The 18,129-nt window shown below is 40.8% G+C and overlaps 1 protein-coding gene across 3 annotated transcripts in view; it reads right to left on the bottom strand.

Annotated features, from left to right (window-relative positions):
• Window positions 1–415: 415 nt before the first annotated feature.
• The window catches only part of COBLL1 (cordon-bleu WH2 repeat protein like 1), a 204,525-nt gene continuing 186,811 nt past the window's right edge, over window positions 416–18,129 (bottom strand). For 2 of the 3 annotated variants that reach the window (XM_075317271.1, XM_075317270.1), the window contains exons 13-15: window positions 15,477–17,260; window positions 11,556–11,711; window positions 416–2,877 (exon numbers count right to left, since the gene is read on the bottom strand). In XM_075317271.1, coding sequence (XP_075173386.1) covers window positions 2,791–2,877; window positions 11,556–11,711; window positions 15,477–17,260 — 2,027 coding nt within the window. In that variant the 3' untranslated portion in view covers window positions 416–2,790. The remainder of the gene's footprint in view (window positions 2,878–11,555; window positions 11,712–15,476; window positions 17,261–18,129) is intronic. The other variant, XM_075317272.1, reaches the window with a different exon arrangement.

Consider the following 18,129-nt stretch of genomic DNA (forward strand, 5'->3'; position numbering starts at 1 on the left):
CAGGTACTACAGCTAGTAGTCAATAAAACTAGAAAATAAAATCCAATTAATTGGCATAAACTTATACTGCTACAAAAGACTTAGTTGCAGTAAGGATTTTTTTAATCTGTAGCTTTTTTTTTTGTAAGTAGACACAGAAATGTGAATTTACTCCAAACAAACATTATAAAAAAACAAAATAATAAAATAGCTAATTAGTGAAGAAACAATAAAAAAAAAAATAAAATAAAATTCTATGCAACAAACAAAAATTAGGCAATTTTGAAAACTACGAACAAACACAACTATATATATATATATATATATATAGATATATAGATATATAGATATAGATATAGATAGATAAATGAATATAGTGACTACTGAACAATATATTTATGTGGAAAATTAAGAACAAGAAATTACATCTAAATCATACAACTAAAACTTTTTTATTTGGCAGTGGAAGACAGTGTGAATTTATGTACGATGATGGTTGACACAGTAATGCAAAAAAGTAGTGAACGTTCTATAAAAGTCATGCAGGTTCTCCGTCCAAGTTCATTTTTGGAAAATTCTGATCGATAATGCAAATTCCAATGAGTTCTGCCCGGAAGATTCTCTTCTCTCCGCACAGTCTTCAGCTGTGACTTTTTTGTTTTTCTTAGACACAGCGCCACACCTGTCTACTGGTTTTGCATAGGTTATTTTTTGGCTTACCTTCAATAGGGCTGGTTTAGCAAGATGGGTCATAAAGTACCAAAAATGATTGGCGCAATTTATGTTTTTTCTCTAATCCTGAATGATTAAAAGGAATCTGTCAGCAGGTTTTTGCTACGTAATCTGAGAGAAGCATTATATAGGGGATGAGAGCCCGATTCCAGTGATGTGTCACTTATTAGGCTAGGTGTTGTTTCACTAAAACCAAGAAATTCTCACTACAATACAAGGTGTCTTTTGCCATCTATTCCTCCCACTCTGTGTAACCCCTTCCCCACCACTGATCAGTAGCTTTAATCAATGTACACAGAAAGCTGCCAATCAGTGATGTGTCACTTATTAGGCTGTGTGTTGGTGTTTCAATAAAATCAGGAGATTCTCACTACAGGATTAGGTATCTCTTGTCATCCGGTCCTCCCACTCTGTGTAACCCCGCCCCACCACTGGTTAGCTGCTTTTATAAATGCACAGTGTACACAAAAATCTGTCAATCAATGATGTGTCACTTATTAGGCTGTGTGTTTCACTAAAACCAAGAAGTTCTCACTACAATACAAGGTGTCTCTTGTCATCTATTCCTCCCACTCTGTGTAACTCCACCCCCACAATTGATTAGCAGTTTTTATCAATACAGTGTACAGAGAAAGCTGCCAATCAGTGATGTGTCACTTATTAGGCTGTGTGGTGTTGTTTCAATAAAATCAGGAGATCCTCACTACAGAACTAGGTGTCTCTTGGCATCTAGTCCTCCAATTGTGTAATCCTGCTCCCACCACTGATTGGGCTGTGTATAACCCCGCCCACATCACTGATTGGCAGCTTTTATAAATGCAGAGTTTACACAGAAAGCTGCCAATTAGTGATGTGTCACTTATTAGGCTTTGCGTGGTGCGGTTTCAATAAAATCAGGAGATTCTCACTACAGGACTAGGTGTCTCTTGGCATCTAGTCCTCCAACTCTGTGTAACCCCGCCCCCACCACTGATTGAGGTGTGTATAACCCGCCCCCACCACTAATTGGCAGCATTCTGTGCGCACTGTGCATTTATAAAAACTGCCAATCAGTGATGTGGGCGGGGTTATACACAGCTCATTTCCGGAGCAGCAAAATCTACAGCAAAGAAAACAGTGATTTTATCAAAACTGCTGCATCCAGTAAACTAAGTGATACACTTCTGGAATCAGGAACTCTGCCCCTACATCATGCTGCTCTGAAAGGGTAGCAAAAATCTGGTGACAGATTCTCTTTAAAAGCAGCCCTAAACATAAAATAGCAGTCACTCAAACACATTTCTACTAACTCCACCATACACTTATTACTTATACACGCTGTGTGTCTATGTTTTAATGTCAAGAGGGGAGAGAACCATAGCCAGACATCTCCGACTGTAACTTCCTGTGAAGCGAAGCATCAGGCCGGTTGCATCCCCACATGTCAATTCTTTTAAGAATTTAAATGTGCCAAATTAAATCACTATTTTCCAATAATAAATTTAGGTGAAGAACCATTATAACATTTGTCAAACAGTGATACATAAAAAAAAAACAAAAAACAAAAAAGCAGTAGATGACCGGTCAAGGTAACAGGTACAGTAACATTTTAATCAGAATTAAAGTCAGCACTGCTCGTCGCAGATTTCATTAAATTATACCTAGAACAATGAGGCAACATTGGCAGGTCTATACAGTAAATTTAAGGAATCAACTTCACTTAAGATTCATTACAGCATAGTCAAAAAAAACAAAAAATAAGTTGCAGCATACAGTATAAATTTACAGAACAAACAGAAAATAGAGAAGTTTTCCTATAAATCTCTTAACTTTTGGGTTATATTTTAATCAGAACCTAAATGTCTACAATTATAGAAAATGGCAGGCCACAAACTTAAGTTAATTACAAAATTCCCCCAAAAATATATTTTCTTTTTTTCTGAAACTTTCCTATGAAAAGTTGCAGCGATATTGCATCTTATTTTAATATATTAATATATACTTTAATTTAACTCACAAAACACTTTTACACATACATCTATTAACCAGGTACATGGTGGATGATGGCGATAGAACCATTCTTGATCTTTGGCACCATAACTAGTCTTCAGATAGTGTTTCTGAGAAAACCGGATGACTGATTCGGGATTTACCATTAATGGAAATAGTATTTGAGCGGATGGTAATCTGGAAGAAGAATAAGAAAAAAGACAAAAATTTACAAAACTGGATGTAGACATGAAGACAACATTTTTTTTAGAATTGATACCTGATATATGAATACTTTCCAAAATTCATCTGGATGTCTACAGAGTGTGAGCGCTCACTGAATGTTATGGGGCACACTCAGTTGGCTGCTAGAATTGAGGCGCACAGGAACGGTTTCTATATAAATACAGTGGAACCCCGGTTAGCGAGCATTTCGCTATACGAGCAAAGCTTGCCGTAAATTTGTAACTCAGTTTAGGAGCAAGTTTTGCTGTACGAGCAAATGCTCACCGCACACACTTCCGGTTCCGTACTTTCACCGCGCTCTGACCTGCTCTTGCAGTCTGCACAAACACACACACAAAACACACACACAAAAACACACACAAAAACAGACACAAAAACAGACACAAAAACAGACACAAAAACAGACACAAAAACAGACACATTATTCTCACCTTACCTTCCGTTCCATCGCCGGCCTCATGGTTCTTGTGGTTCGCCGGTACAAGATGTGTATCGGGTAACCATCACGACGATGGAGGAATTTCGGCTGCGCGCCGGCCAGAGGCAAGCAGCTCTGCCTTTGACATCAGCGCTCTGGCAGCGGAAGTTCCTCCATCGTCATGATGGTTACCCGATACACATCCTGTACCGGCGAACTGCAAGAACCAGGAGGGCGGTGATGAAACGGAAGGTAAGGTCAGTATGTGTGTGCGTGTGTATGTGTGTGTTTGTGCATGTTTGTAATGTCACAATAGGGGACCAGGATGGGGCATTGAACAAGTTGTGGAATGAATTGTCTGAGCTTGCATTATTTCCTATGGGAAGTTTTGTTTTGCTAGACGAGTAACTTAGTTTACAAGCACACTCCCAGAACGGATTGTTCTCATAAACCAAGGTTCCACTGTATATGAATAATTTACAAAATTCATCTGGATGTCTACAGAGTGTGAGCGCTCACTAAATGTAATGGGGTACACTCGTTTGGCTGCACAGCATTGAGGCACACAAGAATGGTTTCTATCTAAATAGTCCAGGCACACTTGAACTGCTTTCCAGCAACATAAAAAAGCCTTCCTTCGACTATACAGAAACATAAATGTTAAACAATCTGTTTCATTCGCGGGTATGCCTACACAACATTGGATACAGCCCAGCAGTGGTATCCAAGCAGTATTGCACTGTCCACTCACTGACTTCAGTCAGTACACAACCCCTTGTCTGAGGTTACCTTTCTGGAGCTTGAGCAGGGCTCCCACGGACACTTCGGAAGATGCCTCCATGGGATCACCAAACAGAAACTGACTTGCTCTCAGACAGCGACACCTGTCAGTCCAGATCCTCAGACGGATTCCAGCTTCCCAAGCACAGAGCGACCACAGGTTCCACGCACCTGGCCTCCTAGTCAGTGCCACCAGGGAAATCTGCAACCGACTCTCACCCACATGGTCTGTTCACAGGGTGCCTCCAGGAAGTAAACCGCTTCCAAGCACCTATAGACCATGAGACCAAACAGTCTCTTATATCAGACCAGACACACCCATGGGTGGAGGTATGTGAACAGCCAGAGCCGTCCAGCACTCTAGCTATTCTTAAAGGGATTCTAACCCTTAATACATTACCAAGACTTGTGGATCTATAAGTCCCATAGTAAACAATTACAGGTTTTATATTGCAGACGATCTCCTCCAATGCGATACATCGCGACCATTTACAATATAGATGGTCACAACCTCACAAGAGAGTCAGACCTAATTGTCTTTTACATCTTAGGGATTATATTGGGCTAAACTGTTAAAGGCACAATGGAAAAATGATAAAACAATAAAATAAAATGGATTCAAGTCTTTTCAAATCAAGAAGCATTGGGATGAAACTAAAAAGGAAGGAGATTCAGATTAGACATTAGGAAAAACTTTCTGACAGTGAGGGCAGTCAGAGTGGAACAGGCGACCACAGGAGGTAGTGAGGGCAATCAGAGAGTGGAACAGGCTACCCCAGGAGGTAGTGAGGGCAATCAGATAGTGGAACAGGCTACCCCAGGAGGTAGTGAGGGCAGATAGTGGAACAGGTGACCACGGGAGGTGGTGAGCTCACCTTCAATGGAAATCTTCAAGTGGAAGCTGGATAAACATATAGCTGGGATGATTTAGGAAAACCTGCACTCACTGGAAGTCGGACTCAATGGCCCTTGAGGTCCCTTCCAACTCTACCATTCTATAATTCTATGAAAACCAAGCTTTTGGCTCCATCTTTGGCAGCAGTCCAAACAATAGAACATCCAAGTCTTTTGCCTTTTTCCCCCTCTTTTTCAAAATTCTAAAAGTATATCGAGTCTATAAGTGATTACATAGAGTAAGGGCTGCTTCTCACTTGCGAGTTTCTCGCAGTAAAGCAATGAGAGAAAATCTCGCATTGGAATCGGACACGTTAGTGAATGATTCAGCTCGCATTTGCGATTTTTTTCTCAGTCCAAATCGGACTGAGAAAAAAAAAAGCAGCATGCTGCTTTTTTGCGAGTTTCTACTGCGAGTCTCTCCAATGCAAGTCTATGGGAGCGTGTAAAAAACTGGATGTCACGGGACGGCACTCACACCATCCTAGTGACATCCGATTTTCTAAATACATTTCTCGCATGTTTCCTAAAACACTGGAAACGAAAGATGTCTCACAATGTCTGTCAATCTCTATTCTCTGCCAGTCGGTCTCTCCCTCTCGGTCTCTATTCTCTCTCTGTCTGTCGGTCGGTCACTATCTCTGTCCCTCACTCTCTGTCCATGTCGGTCTATCCCTCTCCCCCCCTCTCTCATACTCACCGATCCCCGATCACCAGCGTGGCGCTGCACGACGTTCACACTGCTCCGGCGGCTTCTCCTCTTTTGAAAAAGCCGGCCGCTCATTATTCAATCTCATATTCCCTGCTTTACTCGCCCACCGGAACCTATGATTGGTTGCAGGCAGACACGCCCCCAAACTGTGTGACAGCTGTCTCACTGCAACCAATCATAGCAGCCAGTGGGCGTGTCTATGCTGTGCATTAAAATAAATAATTTAAAAAAACAGCGTGCGGTCCCCCCCAATTTTATTACCAGCCAGATAAAGCCATACGGCTGAAGGCTGGTATTCTCAGGATGGGGAGCTCCACGTTATGGGGAGCCCCCCAGCCTAACAATATCAGCCAGCAGCCGCCCAGAATTGCCGCATACAATAGATGCGACTGTCCTGGGACTGTACCTGGCTTTTCCCGATTTGCCCTGGTGCGTTGGCAATCGGGGTAATAAGGAGTTAATGGCAGCCCATAGCTGCCACTAAATCCTAGATTAATTATTGCAGGCGTCTATGAGACACCACCAATGATTAACCTGTAAATTAAAGTTAATAAACACACACGGTGAAAAAATCCTTTATTTGAAATAATAAACAATAACAAATACCCTCGTTCACCACTTTATTAAGTGCCCAAAAAACCCATCCATGTCCGACGTAATCCACGGAGGTCCCGCGTCGATTCCAGCTCTGCTACATGAAGGTAACAGGAGCTGCAGAAGACACCGCCGCTCCTGACAGCTCCATACAGCAACTGAGGTGAGAAGCGCGATCAGCTGATGTCACTCAGGTAACTTGTGGCCACCGCTGGATCCTCCAACAGTGACAGCAAGTTGCCTGAGTGACAGCAATGAAGTCACAGGTGAGTTGCGGTCACGGGGGGAGAATACAGCTAGCCGCGTGTAACCTGAGTGATGGCAGCAGTAATCGCGCTGCTCAATTCAGTCACTCAGGGGATTAGCAGTCACTGGTGAGTCCTTCACGGGTGACCGCTAATCAGGATGCGACACAGACAGAGCCGCGGCATGACAATGAAGTCGGGTGAAGTTCACCCGAGTTCATTCTGATCGTGCGGCTCTGTCTGTGTATGCTGTCATCTGCCATTCAGCTCTGCTACATGGCTGTCTGTGTCTGCTGTCAGCGGCCATGTAGCAGAGCTGAATGGCAGATGACAGCTGCTGAGAAAAAACAGGATCACACACGCATTACACACGCACTGCAATCATGATAAAAATCTCAGGATCACAGTGCAGTTGCATTGCACTCTGACCTAACGTGAACTAAAATCAGCCGAGTTTTTTTCAGCCAACTCGTACCGATTTTACTCGCCTAGATGTGTTTCCAGCCTTAAAAATGAAGTTGCATTAGGTGTCAGAGTGCAAACTTTATTCGTTTGTTCATTCTTTCATTTTCAGCCACCTTTATATGGCTTTTAGTTTCAGAAATATCTCAACGTATTCTGTGATAACAGAACGTTATTGCCTTTACCAACTGTCGCTATATCAACATAGCTTCATTACATAGTTAATACGGTTAAAAAAAAAAAAAAAAAGGACACATGTCCATCAAGTTCCACCGAAGGATTGGAAGAGGTAAAAGGAAGGAGTGCATGTACAACCACAGTTCACGAGTGGTCTGCTACAAAAAAAAACTAATCTTTCTTTCCTGATTGTAATTGTTGTTCCATTGGACTAAACATTTAGAAAATAATTTTATACATATACATAATTATTTGTTGTTTTCTTAAAACAAAAGGCATCCTTTTGACATCCTTGGAAATCTCTGGCGGTGTCGTTGAGAATAAAAGGGGAGACAGAGCGCATGATCGTCCTCTGCTTCGTTCAGCCGGGGCTCTTCCGATCTCCTATTCATGAGATCGATGTGACCAAGCATTTGGACTCCCAGTGATCGGGTTGCTTTCTACCTTCACACACTGCACTAAATTCTTTATATTTTACATTTGCTATTCAATCTGCAACAGATCAAAAAGGTGTCTATGGCTTTTAAAGGGTATTTAAACCTTATTTTTTTTTTATTCTTTTAATTACAAGCAGGTCGTTGGCAGTCCAAGTCCTGGAACCTCAACTAAGCATTCAAACATCTACTCTTTGAGAAAGCGTACAGCTCAGAAGATAGCACACATAGTGGAGTATGGATACAAAGACAAAGCATAGACTTTATACTGGATCCATTCTTTCTTCTGCCATTCTCATTCTGCCATTTCTTATTTTGCCATTCTACCCAGTTAATTCTTCTGTTTTCCATTAGGTCTTTGACATCATGTGATTAAAAACAGACTACCTGAATTCTCCTGAGCTATATGTAGAAATATGAAGTCTCTTTTGATGTTTCAATAGTGTTTATTGCAAATTTTATATATTTTTTTTATAATAACAAAAATTGCAATAGAAAGTCTTTTCCCTGCATGAGTCATCAGTGCACAATCCCTGGCAGAAGGGTGGAAAAAGCTACTAGGTCAGTGACTGGAGAGGGGAATGACTCATGTAGGGAAAAGTGACTTCCTGTTTCTACATAGAGCTTAGAGGGATTCAGCTGGTCTGTTTTTAATCAGGTGATCTACACCTAATGGAAAAGTGAAGAATTAATTGGGTATAAATGGCAAAATGAGCAATTTTAAGTACACAGTGCTATATATATATATATGATTTTTGCAATATATTAAGAGGATACACATTTTGATAGGAGTGCTTCTTTAGGTGACTGGTGGAGGTTTCAGAACAGATAATATTGTAAGCTTACCTGCAGTGAGATATTAACCAACAAAATTAAAGCAACAAACCCAGCATTAAAAAGAAATATATATTATATATATTTATATATATTTATTTAAGGTTAATCAAGGTTATCAAATCAGTTGATGGCGACACACAAAGAGTTAAATATACACCTCAAGGTATGTTATATGCATGGAATTAAATAATTCACGGACTCCATATGGTACGTAGAAAAAGGAATTAGTTTGTAAATTTAGGAATTAAAAAAAAAAGTTACCAGGTCAATCGTACAGTTACATAGGAGACCCTGGTGTCAGGAGATGGCACATTTTAACAAGCCGTATACCTTCCTAATGTGTTGAGTTAGTAAACAAGCATAAAAAATGGTTCAGAAATGTGAAAAGTCAAATTCCATCAAGCATAGGTAATGTAAAGTTCATATTTAATTAAAAAGCACTGAGGATTATGTGTGACATTTAAATAGTTCTCTGCTCACAAGACCTGCAGAACATTGGGCTTGACATTAGTGGAAGGCAATGTCAGACCAAAGTGAACTATTTTTCATTTAAGTTATAAAAATCAGTGGGGGCTATTTATCAAGACACCGACAGGTTTCTGCATCTTAATTGGTCAGATGTCCTGGTGAAATCTATGGGAACTTCCTGCTAATTGTGACATTAATCCTCCACCGCTAGAAACTGCATTCAACTGCATTATTCTTCATCAATGTCCAGCATATAACCCAATGGAGACGGGGAAACAGGTAGAAAGGGGATAACTCAGGAGAAGGGGTTAACTTTCCATGCTGAATACTGAATTGGCTGATATAACAAGTGATAATTTATCAGCCCTTTATAAGACCGAAAATAAATCCATATTTTCAAAGAATCAAATGCTTAGCGTGGAGAAAGGAGTACTGATAATTTACCAAAATAGGTCTACGAAACACTTCTTAGGCCGGGTTCTGACAAGCATATTTAACAACTCGTATACAAACCTCAACACCCGGACTGCCTAATGGTCTACGAACCAAACTTACAGCCTGCTCTTAATTTCTGGCCTAAATTTACAGCCTTGTCTAAATCTATGGCCTAAATTTAAAGCCTCCTCTAAATCTCTGTCCTAAATTTACAGCCTCGTCTAAATCTCTGGCCTAAATTTACAGCCTCCTCTAAAATCCCCAATCCAAACTTATAGTTTCCTGTAACTTACAGCCTCCTATATGAGCCAATAAGTTTCAATCAGGAGACCAGTCCAGATGATTGTTTTTAAACTATTCATCACTCGATGCCAAATTCCCTGCTTTCCCTCATCACCTGACATATTGTAAGTCAACAAGAAATATCAGGTATAAATAAAACAAAAAATACAATTAAAAAACATGACTTTCTGATACTCTGTTGGGAGAGATTTAAACTGCATGTGTCTTTATGTGATCACACGGTGGTTGTAATGTGAACTGAACCTATCAAGGGTTTTGTTGGTATGATACATGAATGCATATGATGATGAGAAATTGAGTGTCCTAACAAAACTGGTGCAACGTTAAAGAGAATCTGTCAGCAGATTTTTGCTATGTAAGCTGAAGACAGCATGCTGCAAGAGTTAATACATAGAATTCAGGGATGCCACGTCTTGTCAGTCTTGTCACGGTCTGATCTGTGGTTTTCCTGTAATGTTTGTTTAAGCAGCAGAACTTCTCATTGCTTAGACTACAATGTCACACACATGGCAGTTTGGCACACCCCCTCCTCTGATTGACATTTCACTGTCAACGTATAATGTATAGAGAGCCTGGTGTGGGCGGAGACAACTCTCTCAGCTCTACTACATTGCTAAATCTAAACATTCATTATATCAGAACGGCTGTAGTCAGCAATCTAAGTGATATATTGTTAGATTCAGGATCTCTTTGCCTCCCTCATGCTGCTATCAGATGAAACAGCAAAAACCTGCTGACAGATTCCCTTTAATTGTAAAAGTGATGGCTCATACTACTCTTAATTTCTGGAGAATCTAAACTCAAATTCTGAAGGAACCTCAATATCTCAAGAAAAACAAGCACTGAAGAGAAAGTTTCTTAGATAAAAAGCAGTTATACAATGCACATTGTAGAATTGGCTCAGTATATTTTCCACAATGGTACATAAAGTTTTCCAAAACTGCTATAAATAAGATCAGTCAAGTTTTCTTAGCATTTGCAAACACTTTTAGTCCACTTCTAACCTCAGAATACAGACCTGATTAAGGCATTTTAATGGCGTTATCTGTGACTTAGCCCAATAGGAAAAAAAAAAAACAAAAACAAGATCTTACAGGCAGATTGTTGCCAACTACCTGCCTGTGCTATCTCACGGAGATATCTCTGGGCTCAGGCAGTAACTCTCTTGCTTTTTTTGACTTCACATCAACAGAGCAGCTCTTCCTCTGTTGCTCAGCTGTCGGTGGGGCGTCACTGTCAAGATCATGCTTAATGAAAGCCGGCTTCCCACAGTTAGGCAGGGGGGAAGCCAGCTATCAATCAGCATGAAATTGTCTGAAGTCAAGTCAACACAGCACACCAGAAGAAAAGAAGCTGCTCTGTCAACAGAAGAGTGGTAGAGAAGCAGCTACACTGTTGATACGATGTCCCCGGGAGGAGAATCACCGGTAGAAGCCACCGGAAGAAATCATTGCATGGTAAAACAGGCAGGTAGTTAGCAACACCAATAGAAAAACAATCCTTAAGTTCCGGATAACTCCTTTAAGTCCCAATGTAGTCCATTGTCTATCCGTTAGTTCAACGTCCACAAGGCTTCAAAGAATTACTCAACGAGAATTACGAGAACCAGCATTACCAAAATAATAAGTTGAATTTTGGTACCAGACAGTGTTGCACCGACCGGGCACCGATCCAAAATATATACAGATTATTTCCTTATTTTAGCCACATGGAAAAATCAAGTACTTCGTGTGGCTTGGACTAGCAGTCCTGTTCCTGTTACCTGTGAAGCCTGTCACTTTTCAAGCTATTAATGTGAAATCTCTAAAATCTACAAAGTCCTGAAGCTTTTACACGAGGATTCTGAATCTGATCACGTCTGAAGAACTCACCCTTTTCAGGTTGGCAGCCGCCTGTCCGGAACGTATGGCAACCAGGATATCCTGGCGGAGCTGTTCTGGATCAGAACTTTGAAAAGATACTGTGGACTTTTTTTCAGGAATGGGAGGAGGACTATGCACTCTGTATTTTAGTTCAGGGGTTAGTGTCTACAAAACAAAAAGTTATTACAGTGACAACATTCTCAGGGTTAAATACATTAATGACAAATTTGATAAAAACCACACAAGTGTATTCAACACAGTGATTAATGTGAACACATAGTAAAGACGACATACCACCATTCCAAAGGGGCCAGATTTATTGCTCTCGTTTTATTCTAGCTCCTCCCCTCAATATTCGGGGTTGGGGGGGGTGTTTATTCATTTATTTTTAATCCACTGTATGTTTCCACAGATATAGGTCTTTTTATTTTGTGATTCTGTTTTGTTCTTCATAAAGGGGGTGGTATTGACAATGTAATATTGCAGAGCAGCCTAAAGACACTCCCCAGAGGATCCTGTTTGCTAGAGCGCCTTAGTAAAGACGAAATACAAAGACCCATATCTCTGGAGCCGTATTATGGATTCACAATAACAAAAAGTAATGGCAATTATAAATAAATATGAGCAATGACTGTCCACTATTGGCCTCGTGGCGGATCCTCCTTAAAGGGTAATTTCCAATTTCATTCCTCCTGGCTTCATTCATATCTTTACCTATAGTATATCTTTACATGAACCCAGAAATTTGGAATCTTCCTGTATCACAGTGGTCTGCAATGGAAGAGCTGCCTAGACTATCTACTGCATATAAACGTTTATACGCCCAGTATTGGAGAATGGATGTGCCCAGTGGATACTTAAATAATAGGATAAAGAGTTGCACACCAGTCACAATGTATACGGGAATAATGAAAAGCAGAACTGCTATGGGATTACTAGACTGAAAAATACAATGGACTATCTTGAAAAAGTGAAAAACATGAAAATGGAATGTGCATAACTGCTATGAATAATAGGAATGAGAGATGTTTAGCCATTGTATTGATCAATGCAAAGGAGCCCCAAAACCAAACGCCAAGGTAATCTCTATTTTTGGGGTCCCTAGCTTATGTGTAACCTCACCTGCAGTTAAAAAAATTGCTCTGTATGGGAAGCAAAGGACCAAGCTATATATGTGAAATGAGTGGATACTTAAGGCCTAATTTGCCTACAGCATGGGAGACATTATAACTAGGGATGATCGGAAACCGCAAATATTCGGCAGTGCCCATATTTGCCGAATAGGTCGACGCTATTCGACGATTTGTGAATATTCAATGCGCAATGTAAGTCTATGGGAAACCCGAATAGCAACTAATCGGGCTTCCCATAGACTTTCATTACACATCGAATATTCGCATAGCGGCGAACTATTCATCAGATATTCACGAAGCCGAATATTGCCAAATATTTGTGATATTCGGTCATCCCTATGTTACAGAGCTACTAAGGATTTCCTTTTTCGGGTACAGGATTTCCATTTTTTTCTTTGCATGCATTTGCCCCATATCCAAGTCAAAAAATTAAAGAAGGGCTGAGTTAGGGCTGAATCCACTAGACACTTTGAATCAGTGGACACTTGAGGCCTAATTTGCATATAGCATAGTGGATCTTATAACCTTACAGTGCTACCATGTCACATTTGTGCCTTTGCTATATGAGACTTGTGACAGATCCTGGACTGGAGAGTCATTTCCATTCTTGAGTCCCTATATTAAATGTGTTTTTCATTCTTCTGGCAGTTATTGGGTTAATGCCAGCATCCCTTGCCAGAAAGCAGGCTAATTGTGACCTCAGGTGTTTTCAGTTAGGGAACAATCCCAAACTACTACCAGCAAAGGGTGCCTGTTATTCTCTTTGTCATTTCGATGTTGGGCCAGGAGGTGGAAGGAGCTGCGGTTAACCCTCTGTTGAAGTTGCTATGGTGGCTGGAGTCTTGGTTCTGACTGCAGCAGTCTGTTGTTGTATTCCCCTATTTGTATTCCCTCCCTGGTGTGTTGTATCAGTGCAGCGGTGGGGCTAGCGTCCTTCACCTGCCCACTTCCTAGCCAGGGACAATTGTAGGGTCATCTCAGGGCTTCAGGTTCCTGCTCGGCGACAGGTGAGGAACCTGTATAAAGACTGGCTAGGGGTGCAGGGTACAGCAACAGGTAAGTGGAGGAGGATTCCATCTTCCCTCTCACTAGTCCTAGGGCCCTCCGTTGTTTAAGTGTCCGCGGTGTACCCTTTGTTTGTCGTGGTGTAACCAGTTTTGTGTTTTTAGCTCACGCTAGACGATCCCCTAGTCCATGCCATGACATACTAGGGACAAAGGGTTATATAGGTCTAGAATTGTATTTACATGACCTACAGCATAGAGAAAATAGTTTATAGGAGTAATATCTGCTGACAAACATACCTCCAATGGAAAAAATATTAGGTACAAGTTACAAGTGGTTTTTGTGGAGTAGGAGTTCTTCCCTATAAAGCATCAATGTCCATGCTGTCGACCATTCTTCTTTCTAATCCACTAACTGTAAATTATAATAGTCTGCCATGTTGCAAATACAGTAGATCCACAGCCCGGTCATGGTCATTCTATCTACCCTCTAGATGTTCCTTCCACTGCTTAGACTTCTCTCTTGAATCATCACACATGGATAAGGAAAGTGTCAAGGATCAATTTTAATAAATTATTAATAGTTAATCATTTAATTAATCTATGGAAATTACCCTTCAATGAAAGTTAAACAAAACATTTCTCGAAATTGAACAAGTCAATTAAATACATTATTAATATTACACAGCTCAATATTATTACATATACACACACGGTAGCAATGTTAGGGGTTCGATTTGGGGTTCAATATTCAAATTTTAATATAGTCTCTTTGTATAAATATTAGGACTGGGGTCTCTTATTCTCCTATTTAGGAATTCAATTCACAGGTAATTGATACAAAATGTATATTATACGAATTTGTTTCCGGATCCCATATGATTGAAGAAGCTATAGTCCTCTACGTGGAAAAAAAATGTGACTAATGAGCCACGTGACTTTTTCTACTTCTACTTAACTCAACAAAGTGGGTGGTCTCGGACATCACATTTTCAGTTACTGACCGTACTTTGCTTTATGGTCTCCTCTTTTATGACCCTACTATGTTGAAGTTATACCCTATAGATGGGGAACTTGCTTCTGATGCCCTAAAATTAAAGTAACGGTTGCACCTAGTTTATGGCCTGACCCCTTCGGCTTTAACCTGTCTCATTTGATTTGCGTAGGTCACAGTGAAAACTAATCAATTTGCATTGGACAAATACTATACTTTGGTAGAACACTGGGACCAAAGTTTTCCAAACACAAAAAAGGGTAGCAATGTTCTGAAAACTTTCCAAAAGAAAATAAAATTCTATTTACATCTACAAACTGTAGGTTTTTTTCGAGGGGGGGGGATCAATGTAAGTTTGTGGAGTTTGAAAATTATGTAAAATTAAAATTGTTCTCTACAGTTTCCAGATGACCGATATGACGTGGTCAAATGGTCAATGAAAAGTATCTTCTGATGACGTTTCTCACACAGACCGGAGGCTTCCTCCCTCCCTGTATGTTGAGGTCATGATAAAAGGTGGCTGACTGTCAATCTCAGATCATTAACTAAGTCAGACCCCTTTTCCATGAACTGAGGCAGAGACACGGACAACCGCTTAATTATATTAAAGGGTCATAATGTCACAAGAAGAAACGTTTCTGGGATCAAGTAGTGAAGTCTTTTATCGGCAATCTGTAAACCACTCAAGAAATAATATTTAAGTTGTTGGGACAAACCAATTAAAAAACATATTGTTCATTTTCACGGAAGTAATATTTGTTAACATTTTTTTCACCTTCATATTTTTGGTAGACATTACCTCATCTTTGGTCTCCTCCTGTGAAATTGTGGAAAATACTAGAGAATCCTTTCTGGCTTCAGTCGGAGAAGTAACTGGAGACCAACCAATGGGACAGTCCAGGTTTAAAGGTGATTTGGTCGGTGAGGAGCCAGAACTGAGCGACTGAGACCTTCTAATCACCGATGTTACAGAAGATGGAAAAGAATTAGAGTGTGAACTTTGAAATGGTCTTGGTGTGATAAGGTTGCTTAGTTTTGGCAGAGTTAATGGAGGGTTCTGGCTTGTAGGAGAGATCAAGGGTTGCACAGGTTTGCTGGAATATGTAGTAGTAATTGCTTCAGGTTTCCATTCATTCTGCAGAACCAGAGATGGTTTCTCAAAAGAGGATAATGTAGGCACATTCCTGGTTTCCAAAAGTTTTTGTTCCAGCGTTGTAACATCCAACCTTTTTTCTTCATGACCCAAAGACTCAACCTCTCGAGGCTGGAAAGACAGATCATTTGACAATTCCCCTTGTATAGAATAATTCGCAGTTGAAGTTGGTGAGATATTGGCATGGTACAATTCAGAACTGGTTCCAAGACCACCATTTTTAAATTCACTGTACGTTTCTGGTAATGTTGTCGGCTTATCTTCTGGTAATTTCTCATCCATCTTTGGAGGAAAATTTAGTACATTCACTCTAGAAGGAAGCGGTCTGATCACATGCGTAGCCTCATTTCCTAAGTCTCTAATTTTAACAGTACTGTTAGAAGGAGTTGCAGAAGTTTTTGCCTTTGCAATAGCAGATGTCACGTACATGCTTGAAGCTCTCCTTTGCATTTGTAGGTAGAAAGAACTTGGACCTTTCACTGGGCTTGGAGGTTTTGGCTTTGGTTTGACCTCAGGTGGAGGGGCTTTATCTGATGATAAAACATGGGCAGCAGATAAACTTCTTGAAAGTGCAAAATGTACTTTCCGACTTTGGTCAGCAGTAGTTTTAGAAACTGAACTCAGTGTGTTGACGTTTGATCCTTGAGGTGATAGATCTCCATTTTTTACCACTGGCGGTGGCTCACTTTTTTCATAAGTCTGGGCATAATGAGGAGCAATGTTGCTATGTGTAATAGTGTGAGTAGCTTCATATTCATTTACTGATGGATAAACTGATTTCTCTGCATCTTGTGAACTTTCATGCTCGACATACCTTTCCACATCAAACGATCTTTGGGGTATAATTTTGTAAGTAGTCATTCCAACTTTGGGGAGATAGTCCCTTGTTATCTCATTGGAGGGTTTAGGCTTGGGATCAGAATGTTGCCTATACAAATGAAATGTTTGTGACTGGGAGCTTTCCACCATGTTCTCCTGGACACTGATAGTTTGAGTTTGGACATTTTCACTAAGATGTCGGACAAGTTCATGTTCTTTTCCCGTTAGAAGCATCCGATGATCAGCGATCTGTGCCGGAGTACTTTCATGACCGTTGAGTTCAAATTGGACTTTATCTGCCAAAGTATATCCCTGAGAATATGTGATTTCCCTGCCGGTGGTTACCTCCACATCACTGTCAAAATTTTGTGTCTGAACAGCTGAATCCTGCATTTTTCCCCTTTCACTAATGGAAGGCTTCAGCTCTGTATCAACATTGCTTTCAGTTAGATTAATGTAGCCACTGTCTTCAAAAAACAATTCTGTAGTTTCGACAGGCTTCACAAATGGTGGAGTCTGAGAGGCTTGTTCTGAAACTACTGCTTTACTTTCAAATATTTCATGCTCCTCTAATTCGCTGGTTGGGGTAGAAGTCCTGTTTTCACTTTCACCTAAAAAAAAAGGAAGAAAAGAGTTACATGGACAAATACACTCATGATTGAGAGAATCTCTAAGAAGTTGCACAACAATATGAAAAAGAACATAGACGTAAGAGGTGGACACACCTTGAGAATCCTGTCCATACATGACTACGAGGGTCTTAAGTTTTGGGCAAAAAACCTGGGGCCTGTGGTCCATACTTGGATTGTTGAACGAACTGCGGCTGGATAGGGGTGCCAATCAATTATTCCACTAGAATAATTTAGGATTGTTATGGATTGCCGAAACACAGGATGCCTGACTGTTAGGGGTACTTTACACGTTGCGACATCGCTAGCATCGGCTAGTGATGCCGAGAGCGATACTACCCAACCCCGTCGCACATGCGATATGTGGTGATTGCTGCCGTAGTGAACATTATCACTACGGCAGCTTCACACGCACATACCTGCTGGGCGACGTCGCTGTGACTGCCGAACAATCCCTCCTTCAAGGGGGAGGTGCATTTGGCGTCACAGCGACGTCACTAATCGGCCGGCCAATAGAAGCGAAGGGGCTGAGATGAGCGGGACATAACATCCCGCCCACCTTTTCCCTTCCGCATTGCCGTCGGGACGCAGGTAAGGAGATGTTTGTCGCTCCTGCGGGTTTACACACAGCGATGTGTGGAGCTGCAGAAACGACAAACAACATCGTACCTGCGGACAACCCGACATTATGGAGATGACCGACACTACACAGATCACCGATTTTCGACGCTTTTGTGATAGTTTATCATCGCACCTAGGATTTATACGTTGCGATGTCGCTACCGGCGCTGGATGTGCGTCACTAACGACGTGACCCCGACGATATTTTGGATGCGATGTCGCAGAGTGTA

The sequence above is a fragment of the Anomaloglossus baeobatrachus genome, chromosome 7 (genome assembly GCF_048569485.1).
Source record: "Anomaloglossus baeobatrachus isolate aAnoBae1 chromosome 7, aAnoBae1.hap1, whole genome shotgun sequence".
NCBI lineage: Eukaryota > Metazoa > Chordata > Amphibia > Anura > Aromobatidae > Anomaloglossus > Anomaloglossus baeobatrachus.